This window comes from Amblyomma americanum, chromosome 3 (genome assembly GCF_052857255.1).
Source record: "Amblyomma americanum isolate KBUSLIRL-KWMA chromosome 3, ASM5285725v1, whole genome shotgun sequence".
NCBI classification, from domain to species: domain Eukaryota; kingdom Metazoa; phylum Arthropoda; class Arachnida; order Ixodida; family Ixodidae; genus Amblyomma; species Amblyomma americanum.
Window position 1 is genome coordinate 33,005,400 of NC_135499.1, and position 14,535 is coordinate 33,019,934.

The 14,535-nt window shown below is 47.5% G+C and overlaps 1 protein-coding gene across 1 annotated transcript in view; it reads left to right on the plus strand.

Annotated features, from left to right (window-relative positions):
- The window catches only part of LOC144124506 (proteasome adapter and scaffold protein ECM29), a 409,805-nt gene that overhangs the window by 367,423 nt on the left and 27,847 nt on the right, over window positions 1–14,535 (plus strand). Inside the window, 3 exon segments of the mRNA XM_077657223.1 lie at window positions 7,280–7,427; window positions 10,954–11,059; window positions 12,950–13,029. Coding sequence (XP_077513349.1) covers window positions 7,280–7,427; window positions 10,954–11,059; window positions 12,950–13,029 — 334 coding nt within the window.

The following is a 14,535-nucleotide window of genomic DNA, read 5'->3' on the forward strand; positions in this document are numbered from 1 at the left end:
GGGCGGCTAGGTTCATTTTGTCAAAATACAGATTTACAGATTCAGTGACTGACATGCTTCGTGAACTAAACTTGCCTCAACCTTCAAAGCGAAGGAAGGTTGCCAGGCTAAAAATGTTTCATTTGTTATATAATAACCACTTCAACTTGAACACAAGCAACTACTTGAAACAGCGTTCCTCTAGAGCTGTGAGATCTTCTCACAAAGATCAGGTTACACCCATGCCGGCCCGAATCAATTCCTTTAAATGCTCCTTCTTCCCCAGAACCATAGCTGAATGGAATTCCTTGCCTCAGGACATTTTACAAGCAGACAATCTACACCAGCTTGAAACTTATATGTCCCGTTATTTAAGCCTATAGAAACCATTTGCCATTGCTGTTATTCATTATGTTCTTTACCTGCGGTTCCAATCCTCGGTGGTCTGAAGCCGAGCGTATTATTATGAACGCTTACCTATCTGACGCACTTGTGGTTTTATCTGCTGGCAAGATGATTTCATATAGTTGTATAAATATTGTACTTGTGGCTGTGTGTACTTGTTGAGTTGTATGCATCCACCCTGTAACGGCCTTACGGCTGACAGTATCAATAAATAAATAAAAATAAATAAATAAAAGTATGAAATCACTCAGTTGACACTCTCAACTATAATCAAGAATGGAAGCAAGATCGATGACGTTGGCAGCGGAGACCAAAAGAGGATCCAGCGCGCCACATATGGCGACGTAGAAACCGCACTTTACAGGTGGTTCTTGGATGCGCAATCAAAGGACATTTCACTCAATGTACCCATCATGCTGGTGCAGGAAATGTAAATGGGTAACTTGAGCGGTTCAAGGCGAGACACAACATTACGTGTAAAAACATCGTCGCAGAGGCCGTGTCCATTGACGAGGGGTCACTTGAGCACTGGATGGCCAAGAATCACGATCGAATTCTTGCACATTCTGACAAAAACATCTACAATGCAGATGAAACAGGACTGCTCGTCCAGCTGTTGCCAAAACAGACAAATGTGTGGGGAGGAAAAGCCAGCAAAAAATGGATCACGGTGGTCATCTGCACGAACAAGCGAGGCTTGTTGCTCATTAGCAAAGCCAAGAAGGCTTTGCCAGTGACATACGTGAGCAAGAAGAAGGCATGGATGCCACGTTTTGGCCAGTGGCTCGCCAACAAAGAGATGGTCCAAAGGAAGTGCAAGGTGTTGATGTTGCTTGACAACTGTACTGTGCAACACGTCAGTGCACACTTGAACGCTGTCAAGGTTCTGTTCCTGCCCCCAACTACTACCACCAAGCTGCAGCCCATGGGGTTATTGCCAACTTTAAGGTCCACTACCGGTGCCGAGTGTGCCCCTAAGCTGGTGACCTCTAGAGTTGAGAGCCAGAACTTCGGTTCACAGTTGAACGGCAACAAGGCCACGATCCTGAAGTCCGCACTCGTGAAACATGCTCAGGGAGCGCAGGTCCACTTTTTCCAGCGTCAACAAATAATTTTACCATATTTGTCTTTTTTTTTCCCCCATAGTCCAGATATACCGAAATAACGTATATAACAAAGTGATTTCCATTTCCCGCAGACTTCGTTATAACAGGCTACACATATCCCCGTCACGTCACAGGGGCATTGACGGATCAATGGCGCTCACGTGACAGTACTAGAAAGCTGAAGGCCTGTAAATATTTCAGAACGTATGCACCTGTTGGGCTGTAATCAAATGTGAACACCACCAGTGAAGGAAACACATTATTTTGTCTTCTAACGTTCAGCCAACAAGCGCAAGTTTTTTCTCTGGAGGCATCAGCTTTTATGCATCCTGATAAGCAAACAGGGACTCTGGGAATTTTTTTTTTTTTCTGAGTGGGGGGTGGGAGCTAGACTTCGAGTTCGTTTTGTCATTTATTTATTTATCCCATGTTTTATTTGCATGTTAAATTTTATATTTGTTTGTATTTTTTATTTTTTCACTGTGCTAAGGTGTATTTGGTAATGCATGTAAAACTTGAATTGAAATAGGCAGCTTTAAAAAACACGTACAAACGAGGAGTGATCGGCTGCATTGAAAAAGTTTGTGCATAGTCTTTTTTAACTCTAATTAGGCTCATGAACAGGGGTCAGGCAAACAACGACTTCTGTTGGGACATGATTGGATTAGGTTACTGAAACAAAATGCTTTACAACTGGCTACGAAGCCAACCAGCTCAGCTCCACTGTGCTTTACATTACTGACGTCCTAGAATTGAAGCATTTGTCAGAAGTGTGATCTGAGTGCAAGCTGTTCGAGACTGGAGGGAAGTGATGCCTCCTCAGGAGAAACGTTAGGAAAGCGACTTCCCTTCTTCCCCCCCCCTTGTTCCGGTGTTCCTGTAAGCAGGTAAGGGAAAGCGATAATCCGCAATGCTCTGCGAGTGCGCCGACGTAGTGAGGTGTGACAGTGGTTCAGCAATGTGTACAGGTGGGAGAAAAAGGGGTGTAGGCCACTCAGTCTTTGATTAGTCTTTAATGACGTGCCACCCTCTGGCAGCACTGTTAAGACAGGAGGGCAGACGGCCATTGTTATTTATGGTGTTTTCGGCTGACAGCACGCGTGGAGTTTTACACGCACTCGTGCGGTGCCCCGCGTTCAGCTGGATGCCACTTGTGCAGCGCCGTACGTTCGGCTAGGACGAGCACGACACGAGAGCGCGGTGCGATTGCATCGTGCAGCGCCCGCTAGCAGACGTCGCGGACAGACAACGCTGTTGGCGCAGACAATTTCACTACACAGTGGCCGATAAGAAGCAATGACGAAGAGAAAAAAAACAGACGAAGCATCACAAGTGAGCATATTTTAAAGAAATTTTCGGAAGTTACTCTAGCTGCTCTAAAGCGTATGCATCGAAACAGGCAAGCATAATGCGTGGTGGATGAATAAAACGTACACTCGCCAAAAATGGGTTTTAAAATATGACGTTTCGGGACCACTACGGGTGATCTGTGCTGATCTGTGCTGAACAGCTGATCTGTGCCGCCTCCTGAAATTCTGTCTGCAGAACACATATTTCATTTTCAAGAACGAATACTACAAGCAAGTCTTTGGTACGGCTATGGGTGCGTCGGTATCCGTGACCTGTGCCAACCTCGCGCTCGAATCAGTTGAAAGTTTGGCCCTCCAATCGTTCCATACTCGTCCGAAGCTCTTCTTGCATTATGTGGACGATTGTTTCTCTGTGATTCATCGCAGGGACGCCAAACCATTTCTGGACCATCTAAATTCTTTTCAACCTACAGTTCAATTCACAATGGAAGAAGAAGTCTCCGAAAGGATTGCTTTCCTTGATGTCCTTGTTCTCCGCACTCCCGATGGTCTAGCCACTACCGTTTTCCGCAAACCCACACACACTGGGAAGTACTTGGATTTTCAGTCCGCCCACCCCAATGGCCACAAATGTTCCGTCGCGTCCGCTCTATATAAACGTGGAGCTCGTCTTTGCTCCAGTCCCGGTCTGCGCTATTCGGAGCAGAAAAAAGTCCGCATCGACCTCGAGAAGAATGGTTATCCCCGACAACTGCTGCAAAACGAACAACGCCGCTCTCTACAACCTGCCGAGCCCCGACTCATCGGACAACAGAAGCGCGCGAGCATACCTTACGCCCGGGGGACAAGTGAGGCTCTGGCACGGATATTTGCAAAATACGATGTGCGCATTGCGCACGTGCCATCCAGCAAGCTGAAACAACAGCTCTGTCATGTTAAAGATCGCCTGGAGCGCCCACGTTACCCCGGAGTTGTGTACAAAAATCCTTTGCAAAAACTGCGATGCATCATACATTGGCGAGTCAGGCGATTTAAGAGAAGATTAAGAGACCACAAGAACGACGTCAGCAAATGTCGCACGTCATCGAACGCACTAGCAGAGCATGTTCAAGAAATGAAGCACACCATTGACTGGGAAAACGCCACAATCCTGGACACAATGAAACCTATATCGTTCCGACTGCTTTTAGAATCATTTTATATACAGACTACGGATAACTTCGTCCATTCACTGCGCTGTCAAGTGCGCTTATAAGAAGCGGCCCATTACGTCCATCTTCATCGTGAACAAGGGACCCGTAAGGGTCCCGAAACGTCATATTTTAAAACCCATTTTTGGCGAGTGTATGTTTTATTCATCCACTATGTTTCCCCCTCGCCAGACAGGATTCTGTCGAACCCTTGACTATAATGCGTGGTGTTGTGTCTGACAGACCTGCGCAATCGCAGTATTTCGTGAGCATGCGCATGGTTCCTGCATTGCCCACCGTTTCTATGAACACCGGTCCTGCGTGCTGTTACTAAAGAGGTTGTTGCTAACTGTACAAATTGCTGACTGCAGTCGTTGGCGATGGTAAGAATGGCCTCTGAGATTTGCGAGTGTCTTGGAGGCCATGATGAACAGAGGGCTGAAAGAGCAACGGCACTTTGCGAATGTTTCGCATGTTCGGCTGAGGTGCAAGTGGACGTGCCACTCGTGTAGTATTTGATGTCACTTTCTAAGCACCAGCACGGAGGCAGTGCGGCTCAGCTGAAGACACCATAGGATCCAAATCAGTTTTCTTATTTGTTTTGCTGGTTCCCTGCTTGACGAAAATGCCGGAAGCCTTCACAGGAGCACTGAGTCACGTATTCACAAGTGGCTTTCACTGCTTTTGCACTGCCACTAGTTTACCCGTCAGTTAATTTCTAACCAATGACAGAGCCCCCATCACACCATAAGTAAGGGAAAGTTAGCACGGCATGTAAAATGGTCTGTGGCCCCACTTCCACGTTCTCCTCACTAAAGCTCTCAGGAATGAGTGCTGAGCCATGAAATTCTGCTGAGGCAGTTCGCCAAAAATGTTAAAAAATGCTGCTTCTGCCATTTATTTTTTTAAAGTGCACACTTGATTGAGTGCCTCAGTGTTTTTCCTGAATTGCTTGTAAACCAGAAATCCAAAGAAAAAAAATTTGAAGGACACACGAGCAGTATTGAAACCTGAGGCCTTAACATTGCAGTTGGTAGTTTTTATTGCAAACCTACAGAGTAGCTGTTCTCTGTCATATAAAGACAACTTGATGACAACAATTGACCGCAGTGGTGGCCTAGGGGTTTGAGCATCCACCTTGCATGCGGGAGGTGCAGGGTTCAATCCCTAGTGCTGCAGGGTACCCACCGGTGATACAGTGGGTACAAGCTTTCCCCTGGTCTGATGCTTGGCTTCTTTAGGGTGAAAAGCTTAGGAATTGGGTCTTTGGCCCCACCCTGAGAAGCCGAAAACATCTTGTGCCATGGCGCTCTTTGGCCCCAGATGCCCTTGCGCCATAAAAATTCACAATCATCATTGATGACAACAATTGCGAAAACTTAGTTGAAAACAAAATCCTTTTTTTTTTAAATCTTATTATGGAGTGTTTTTTGCTGTTTCTTCTGAATGAGTCTTGCACCTCATGCTTACTTTCTCCGTGGCACTGTGTTTAAAATACTGTATTTACTTGCATAATTTACGCCTTCTCGCTATTTGTGTTCCCGTAAATTATTACCTGGGTTTATAAAAAAAAAAATTTGCTCACATATTTTTGTGCTTCTTGCTGTGTCAGACCACCAGCATGCACACGCGTGTACGCAAGGGTCTTGGGGCGTGGCCATATGTAGCTGCTAAAGGTGTGGGGGGGTGCCTTCATGCCCGCCATGCCGCTCTAAGGAAGGTGTCACTGCCAAGGCCAAGCCAAAGCAGTCATACCCGATGCTTGGGAGGGCCGAGAGAGACTAGGGGGGCGCTGGAAGCAGTGTGCCTCCATCACCTGATAACCCCCACCCCCTTTTCCGAGACACACCAACACACAAATGTAAACGAGTCAGCACCAGCTAAATAGCCATGAAGGAGATAACGACAATGTAATGGCAGCAATGTAACGGCAGCAATGGCCGCACCACAACGCATGTAAAGGCCACAAGGAATGTAAAGGCCAAAATGTGCAATATGCGGTATATTGCCTCGTGTAAGTTAACAGTTTTTCACCAAAACCACCATTTGAAATTGAAGGGGGGGGGGGGGGGGGGGGGGGTCGACGTACTATATGCGGCACCGAGCTATATGTGGAGTCTAGCATAGCTTCGCCCGAGCTGTGGGTAGCATGCACCCACCCCATGCTGGTGCCCATTTTTGGAAGGATACATGAAGCTCCATTTGGAAAAAAAAAAATGTCAAATTGCATGGTGTTTACCTGGCTCGCCGAGCTGGCAGTCGCCGGAATCCAAAACCAATGAATTGTTCGTCATTCGGTTTGCCTTAGTCAGCTAGGCTGCACACGAGGGTGCCGTTTGATCGCTTTTTATTTACATTTGCCTCTGATTGACTGTATTGCTGCATGTCTATCTCTTTGGGCTGCACGCATTATGCCATGCCACCCTGGGGGAGAACGTGGGGCGAGGCAGGAGTGGCGTGACTTACGCATCGACTTGTAATTGGAGTCAACTTTTTTTGCCCAGCAAGGGATGCGTGCAAGTTGGGAGGTCAACGTAAAGGCAGCAATGTGTTTGATACATTGTGTGTTATGACCTTTGTAAAGCTTTTAGGCTATGTTTGCGAAATCTTCGCGTAGTTTGCACACCCCTTTTTTGAAGGTTTAACATAACTAAAAAGATTTCAAATTACATAAGTAAATATAGTAGTTTCTCGCTCACAAAAATAACCTGATGTGATGTAAGCAACATTACTGCATATGCGCCGCAGTAATGTTAAGCACATAGAATCGATGATACCTAAAACATCAGCTAGCATACTACTTTCATTGTATATAAGTTAATAAGCGTGATTAGATAAGCACTAATCTCTGCAACACACACACTTCTTCACTATTTTGTTGTTCCTTCGCAGCTTTTGCAGGTATATGGCTCCTATAGCTTCTCCAACCTTTATTATGAGGTTGGAAGACAAGTTTTCTTCTCAAAGCAGTAGTCTGGTATGACAGCAAGTGGATTTGCTCATGCATGGGTGTATTGGATTACAGAAGCGGGCACATAACTGGCGTTCAGCAGTGTCAGATGGTGCATCAGCGCCAACTGCATTTAGTATGAGCACTATTCAGTGGTACTGTAGGCACTCCCTACGAATAAAGTTGAGTGGGTCCTCTGTCAAACAGGCAGTATTTTGCAAAATGTGTGTAGAACATTGCTCATGATGTCTTTTGACATGTAGTTGTTCTCACATGCCAGTGACATTTTTGTGCCTATTGGTAGTTGGAGTTATTAAAACTGCATTATGCTGTTGGCAGTGTGTGGCAAACCGAGGCAGCAGCAAAGGCGGTGCAGCCGAGGAGGACGATGAGGAACCCTGGGACCTGGAGTCCCAGCTGCATTTCCAGGAGGTTACCCTCGAAGCCCTGGGACAGGCATGGCCACAGCAGGCACCAGCCACCCAGGGTGAGTGGAGAGGAGTGGAGTGAGCTCTGCCACCATGTCACTGCACAGTCACTCTTGATTGTGCAGAAGGAGCAGGCATGCTTATCCGCCACGCAAGCACCCAGTGTGTGTGATGCAGCAGAAATCACCACATGCCTTCTGTGTTGCAGGATCATTTGGAGATGGGCATCACAAGTTCTCCCTACCAGTCAGTGGCAGCTAGGTTAGCCTTGGGAGGTGCATTCTGGCCTTCCGAGGAAGTTTTACGCTAGGCCTCATCGAAGACCGCACAGTTGGCTGTTGCCAAGTGTGTAGTCTTTCTCGGACATGTGCATAAAATCATACCAGCACATATACGGTGCCTGCCAACCTAAAAAACTAGAAACAGTTAAGACATGCGGACAATTTGAAGAATGGCTAGAAAAATTGTTTACAAGCACGCTAAGTTTGAAAAAACGACTGGTGAAAGCAGTATTCCGTTATCCTGGTAGTGGTTGGGAGTGGCTGTGGCAGTCCCTCCTGCAAGCACATCTCAGTGATATGTCTATGCGCAGTTCTTGCATTTCAGCACCAGAGTTTCAGAATAAACAGCTAAGCATAACAAGGGTTGAAGAGAGGATGTGATATAGTTTGTCTCACCATTTGTTCTAAAATGAATGTGCACCAGCTTATCCATCTTGAGGTTTTCCTGATTGACACAGCTCATTTGGAAGGGGGGGATCCCTGGGATAGATCATGACAAAAAACAGCGCATACTTTGACGAAAAGCAGAGAACAAGAAGGAAGACACCATCAGCGCTGGTGGTGTCTTCCTTCTTTTTCCTTGCTTTTCGTCAAAATGTGCGCTGTTTTTTGTCATAATGAATCAATACCAGCTAGCCCAAATGTCTGCCCTGGGATAGCCCCGACAGAAGGTGGGTCACGTTAAAGGGACACTGAGGTGAAATTGAAGTTGGCTTGTATCGTTAGAACACCAGCTCCTAATCACAAAAACGCCACTCTTATTGAAAACAAAGCTCTTGTAACGTAGAAAATAGCAAGAACCAAAATACAGGTATCGCCACCACAGGCCAATCTCACAAGTACAAGCGTGATGACTTCATAGGACTAGAGACGCCACCTTGGAGGAATTTCCCCTACTCCATGGATGCCACGAATCTCTGAGGCTGACAAAGGAAGGTTGTGCGGTTCAATATTGAGCAAGTTTTGTTTTGAAACCGATGGTGCACTTTTATCACACAAGGAAGACAGACAAAAGACAACCTGAATGTTGGAAGCAAATAAAACCGATGCTTGGTGGCGCCACAGGCGGCCAGAAGAGAGTCAGTTTGTTATGGCGCTTCGCGTCTACGAGCTTTGCGTGCCCCGTGGTTTTGTTTTTGAAGCGCCTCGATTTACAAGCGCCGAACAGTAGAGGTACTGCAAGTGCCGCTTCAAGTGCTAGTTAACCTTTGAAGGAGCCTGTTAAGGCTGGTCAGATGATCGCCACGGTCGATGAAAAACTATGATGGCATGATGGTCGGTGATCGTAGAAGGCAGTTAGCAGTATAAAGAGCTTTTGTGTCTTCATATGCTTGCCCGGCGAAACATTCCTGGCTGTGCCAGTCAACTTCGAACTACATAACGGAAATCGTTTATTAGGGACAGGAGACAAAAATACAAGGCATTTAAGGAAAAATTCCTGGTGGCCTAGCTTTGTTAGACAAGGATATACATAGCGAAAGCGTGGAGACTTCTGCATCGGAAGAGTGCATTCACTAGATGCGCCTTTATTCATGGTTAAACCTTGAGCCGTCGTGGCAATGTGGTAGCGTCTCCGCCTCAAATGCCAAAGACCCTGGTTCGATTCTGAGCCTCAGCACAGGTCTTTTTTTTTTATTTATTCAGTGAGTGTGCGGGGGGTGTTTCAGTGGCTCCCATAGACGCCGCCACGGAATACTTTGGTTAGCGGTTAAGCGCAGGCTCTGTTAAGGCGCGTTTATACTCCGGCGTAATGCGCGCGCTGCACGGCGATGTCACGTCAAAGCGAGACCCTCTTTCCTCCAACTGCGCTTAACCGCCGACGCGTTCGCCGGCTTTGGCGCACTCTGACCGCACTGGCGGAGACTTGAAGCACATCTGTATTTCGCGCCAAGTGCGCCAGCCGCTGCCGGCCTGGCCAGACCGGTTCGGCTCTGCGGCGAGGCGCATTGTGACGTCATGTGCTTCCTCGGAGCGCCGCCACAGCAAAATCACAAGTTCGCGGCCAGTAAAGCTGGCGCTTTAAAAGAGATTTGGAACCTGTAGAGACCGTGACTCTGCTCTCCTCCAACTCGTTTCTTTGCGGCTCCATTCAATAGCTTCGGCAGTTGGGCGGAGCTGTTCTCTTCGAGTTCTCGGCTTATTTAATCTATTCACAGTACACCTCTGGATGTACATGCAAGTGGACGAGAGAACCCGATCCAGTGGACGCCGTACCTCCGGAAACGCGCGGAACCTGTTGAAGCGTCGTGCATCAGTTTTACTTTCCCGCCAACTTTAAACGTGAGCGCCCTTGAGCACTCATTCGTTTTTCGTGGCAAAAAAATAAATAAATAACCTGGCCTTTGCAACCGTGAGAAACCTCCTCGATGCCGCCTGCTGCACCGTGCAACAGCGCCTTTCAAGGAATCACAATCCATTGGCCCAAAAGCCTCGGCCAGCCTCCGATAGGCGCGACATGTCGACCTTGTCCTCGCGCCTCGCGACTCCCCGCGCTGGGGTCAATATATTTAGTTAGCAACGGCTGCTCACTGAGGAAGGGGGAAACGACCCGTTGGTGCCTAACCTAACCGTGCTGCCTGAAAAGCATCGCATGCTCTGTGAGGCTGAGGTCACTGAAATGCAGGCCGGAGTTTTTGTGAGAGCTTCGTTGGCGGGTTCGGGAACGGGATCTATCGTAACGCTGGCAAGACACCGGTGCAAACATAAATGAAGCGACGGTAACGACCCCCGACAGATGCCTTCAACGTGCGGCGGTGGTAGCTTTCATTTCGGCTGCTGCTAGACCGTACGGCTAGCCGCCAGATATCACGGAGTCTGCGTTTACGTCATGTTTCACGTCACTCCATCCTGTGAAGCCATAAGAGGACGCCGTGACGTCATAAGAGTGCGCGGAGTTTGAATTGTAGGGCGGGAAAAACTTTTTCTACTTCGAATCCAAATTTCTTTGAAATAAATGCATCTTTCGCTCCCGGACAAGCGGCAACAAAGCCATGAAATGCCGAACTATCAGCTTTTGCTAACAAAAAAAATTTATAGAGTTCTCCTCACTGTCCCTTTAATGGGAGCTTTGAATCTTTGCCTATCTGCCATGCTAGGGGCAGAGTGCACTACAGCACTCATTTTTTGGAATTATGATGCGAACAGGGCATTGTGCTGTGCGATGTCAGCACATGTTAAAGAACCACAGGTGGTCTAAATTAATCTGGAGCCCTCATTGCCCTCATGTCACTTGGGGACGTTAATTCCCACAGTTTAATAAAGCTTGATTGAAATGTTAGGTTCCAAGAGTGCCTGTGTTGTGCAGAGAAACACCGGGGGCAGCTCTGCGACCTGCTGCTGCGGAGCTTTGCTGGCGGCACCTGGAGAGTGCAGCTGGCTGTTGTCAAGGCACTGCACAAGTTTGTGCTCAGGTGAGGAACAGCACTGGCCCAGGAGTGGCATTTCTGGAGCACGGCAGTTGAGGTGCATTGTGATCTCCAAATAAAATGCCAGCAATACAACTGCAGGGCCTGAACGCCAGAACACAAACATTAGTGATGATTACACGATGGTAAAGCGGAGGATGAGCGCTCGTTATGAAGACACAATTATGTTGCAGTCCATTTATTCATTGCCAATACCACCCATGCAAGCTGCTCTAGCCTTCCTCCATGCTTTTCATGCTCAGTGCTTTCGAATTCCGAAAAAGCAAGTGCTTAGAGACCATGTTCTGGAGAGGTAGCCTACATATTTTTTTGGCACTCCCCGCTACGCCCTGCTCCCACCCCTCTGGAGACCTGGTACTGGCGCCTGGCCGTGTGTATACGGTTGCACTTTAGGACCGTGAAATGCAATCAGCAGGAACGTCCACTCTCAGCTGCATGATGGCGGCTGCTTTGAACAGCAGGACACTGGATGCCATGGCTCCCTGCCAAGTTGCTGGTCATTATGGAAGAGTTGTTGGCATTTCTTTGTCAAGGGTGATGGGGGTAGCTTTCGTTCCCAGTTGTTTGCCATTTCTTGCGTTTTTTCCCTTCGAAGTCTATCTGTGGCATTTGCATGTCTTTCCTTTGTTTGTTTTCTTTACAACACAGGGACAGCAGCAGGGAAAGCGCGCAGCCTAGCTCAGCTGAGATGTGTGGTCACTCCAGTTGTCTTGCTGGTGTTTTATTTGGTGCAACTTTGTTCACTTCCTTTTGTCACTGGGTTGCGTTTCAGTCGCAAACAAAGTGAGAAGGACTTCATGGGGCTTTGCTCCGTGGTGCGAGGAAACTGCTGGGCTGTTTTACTTCTGGGCACTGTCCTCCAAGAATGGGACGAATGACTGCAGTTGCTTGTTTTATTGCTCCTCTGCTTCTTCAGTGTCTGCAGCAGGACATTTGTTGGGGTGGTGGGTTCTACTAATATTTTCTGTGCTTTGTCATGGCTTTACGTGCGAAGGTGTTCAGACAGTGCGTTTTCCCATTAAACACCATGCCTTCTCTATTTCAATGTCAGGCACACTGCATCGGGGCCCTTTTAGGTTCCTTGGCTCTTTACTCATGAAGATGTGGGGTTGCCAATGGGGGGTGGTGGCTTTTGCCATAGCATCAGTTTCTGGCACTTCTTGCAAAGAGAGAGAGAGAATAATGGTTGCCCATTTCCCACGGTATGTCGCTAGTGCTTTCCTTGTCTCGCTGCGTGTGCGTAGCAGGAGGCAAGAAGGCTAGTGAATAGGCAAGTACAAGGAAGGGTAGTAGGAGAAGGCTTGACCTGCCAAGTCTGGCTGGCATTGAAATCGAGGAGGCGACAGTTGCAATGTCCTTCAGCCAGCGCGCGGTCACACTTACCAGCTCAACCTTTGGCTGCCTGAGCTCTGTCTTCACCCGGTTGTAGGCAGCTCACCATAGGTATCTTTAAAATAGATGACGCACACCGCACTTGCTGTGGTGAAAACAAGAGAGAACCATGCACATATTTTGCTGGTGGAATCTGGAGTGCAGCTGGTTGAGAAAACACAGGTGTGGGGTAGTGTGGCAGCTGCTGCTCTGGACCTGTGACAAGGGTTGTTTCTGGGTTAACCTGTTTTGTAGCACTGCTCTGTGCGACATCATTTGAAACAGTTATGGTCGCCAAATGTGCCAACTGCACTCCAGTGACATCCTGTCGAAATTTCAAGCCATGTAACAGTTTTTTTCTTTCTACACATCTGAGGTAAGTGCTGTTCATCCAACTGCTTCGTTATACGGCTTGTTATAGAGTGTCATGGGGTGCTTTAGCATCTACTGATGGCTGCTGTGCCTGTTGACCAACTGAGTGCCTCTTGTAATGCACATGTGCAGGCTTGCGTGGCCAATGCAGGCATCACAGGAGGTGACATCGATGGCTGGTGGCATCATCCAGGTTGCATGTGAGGCTCTGGGTAAGTGTTTAGCACTGGAGGTACCATCATCCAGGTTGCATGTGAGGCTCTGGGTAAGTGTTTAGCACTGGAGGTATGTAAATATCAAATTTTAACACGACAGCGTCAAGGAGCTCGTGTCACAGAAAAGCCAGCATTGGCATCGGCCGTGAGCGAAAAATCTGCAAAAAGTCCCCAGAAAAGTAGCCTAGAAGGCAGGTGGGCCACCTAGGTCACGTGGCCTTGCAGCATCATCACAACCTGCCCACCATGGCAGGGAGCAGTTAAATTAATGATTGGTCACAAGGGGTTGCTCAAAACAGCAACCTGGGTCTCAAAAGCCCTACCGGTGGCAGCTTAGACCAGTGGTACATCGCTTAACTGACGCAGCAGAGAATACTGCCCGCATATATTTCAGTTCCGCATATATAGGCATTAACCCATTAATGCTATTGCATCATAACTTTAGGCAGAGTTTAAGTGTCCCCTCTAATTTTCTGGTTGTAAAGTTAATGTGAATAATAAAAATTGGCTATGAATCGAATCAGATATTTAGGAATATTTTCAAATAATTTTGAATATCAGAACAGCTAGTTCGACTAAAAGAAATGCTCGCCCACAAAACATGCTATGAAAAGAAGCAGGTATTGCAAACAAATTTTTTTCATGGACCATCAGCATAACTTACTGTATGCAGTTTGCACCGCCATCACAGCAGCCACCATGCTAGGGAATCAGGAGCACAGCGAAAAGGTGCGCGCTTCTCTAATCCGCTTATTGCCACCTGCACCGGCCTGCACTGCGAAATCCAGGTGTGGTTCACCATGTGCAAGCACTACCAGGCAGGCATTAAATAAGGGAGGAAGAATCGTATAATAGTTATAGTAAACCTTATTTTGTTGACTGTACAATTCTTTGGATAACAGTTGCATTGAGTCTATATCTGGGATTGCATCTGGTACTATGAATTCCATACCAGTGACTACACCACATTTCTTGGAGTTGAATTAGATAAACATTTAAAATTTAGCAAGCACAATCACTCAGTAACTAGGAAAGCAGCATATGGCATAAAACTACTGATCAAGATGCTTTCATATTTTAACGCAACAGTGCTGAAGGCCCCGTTACCCAGAAAATCTGGCATTGGCGTTGTCAGTGTTGTGAGCAAAAAATCACGAGCAGCTGGTGCCCAGAGAACTACTTAGGAGGCAGGTGAGCCACCTAGGTCATGTGATCTTGTGGCGTCATCACAACCTGCCCACCAGATAGTGAGGAAGCAGCCCACCATGGCAGGTACTGGCAGTTAAATTAATGATTGGTCACTCGGGAAGAGCAACCTGGGTCGCACAAGGCCCACCGCTGGGAGCACCTGCCATCACAGGGTAGTGGCGCATTGCTTAACCGCTGCACCGCTGGGCCAGGAGGGGTATGAGGACTCCCAGGGATCTTTGAAATCTAAAGTAGAGGGTGACCTTCTGCATATATGGGAATTCATTATTACACTGTCGCGTTATACCCTTAAGG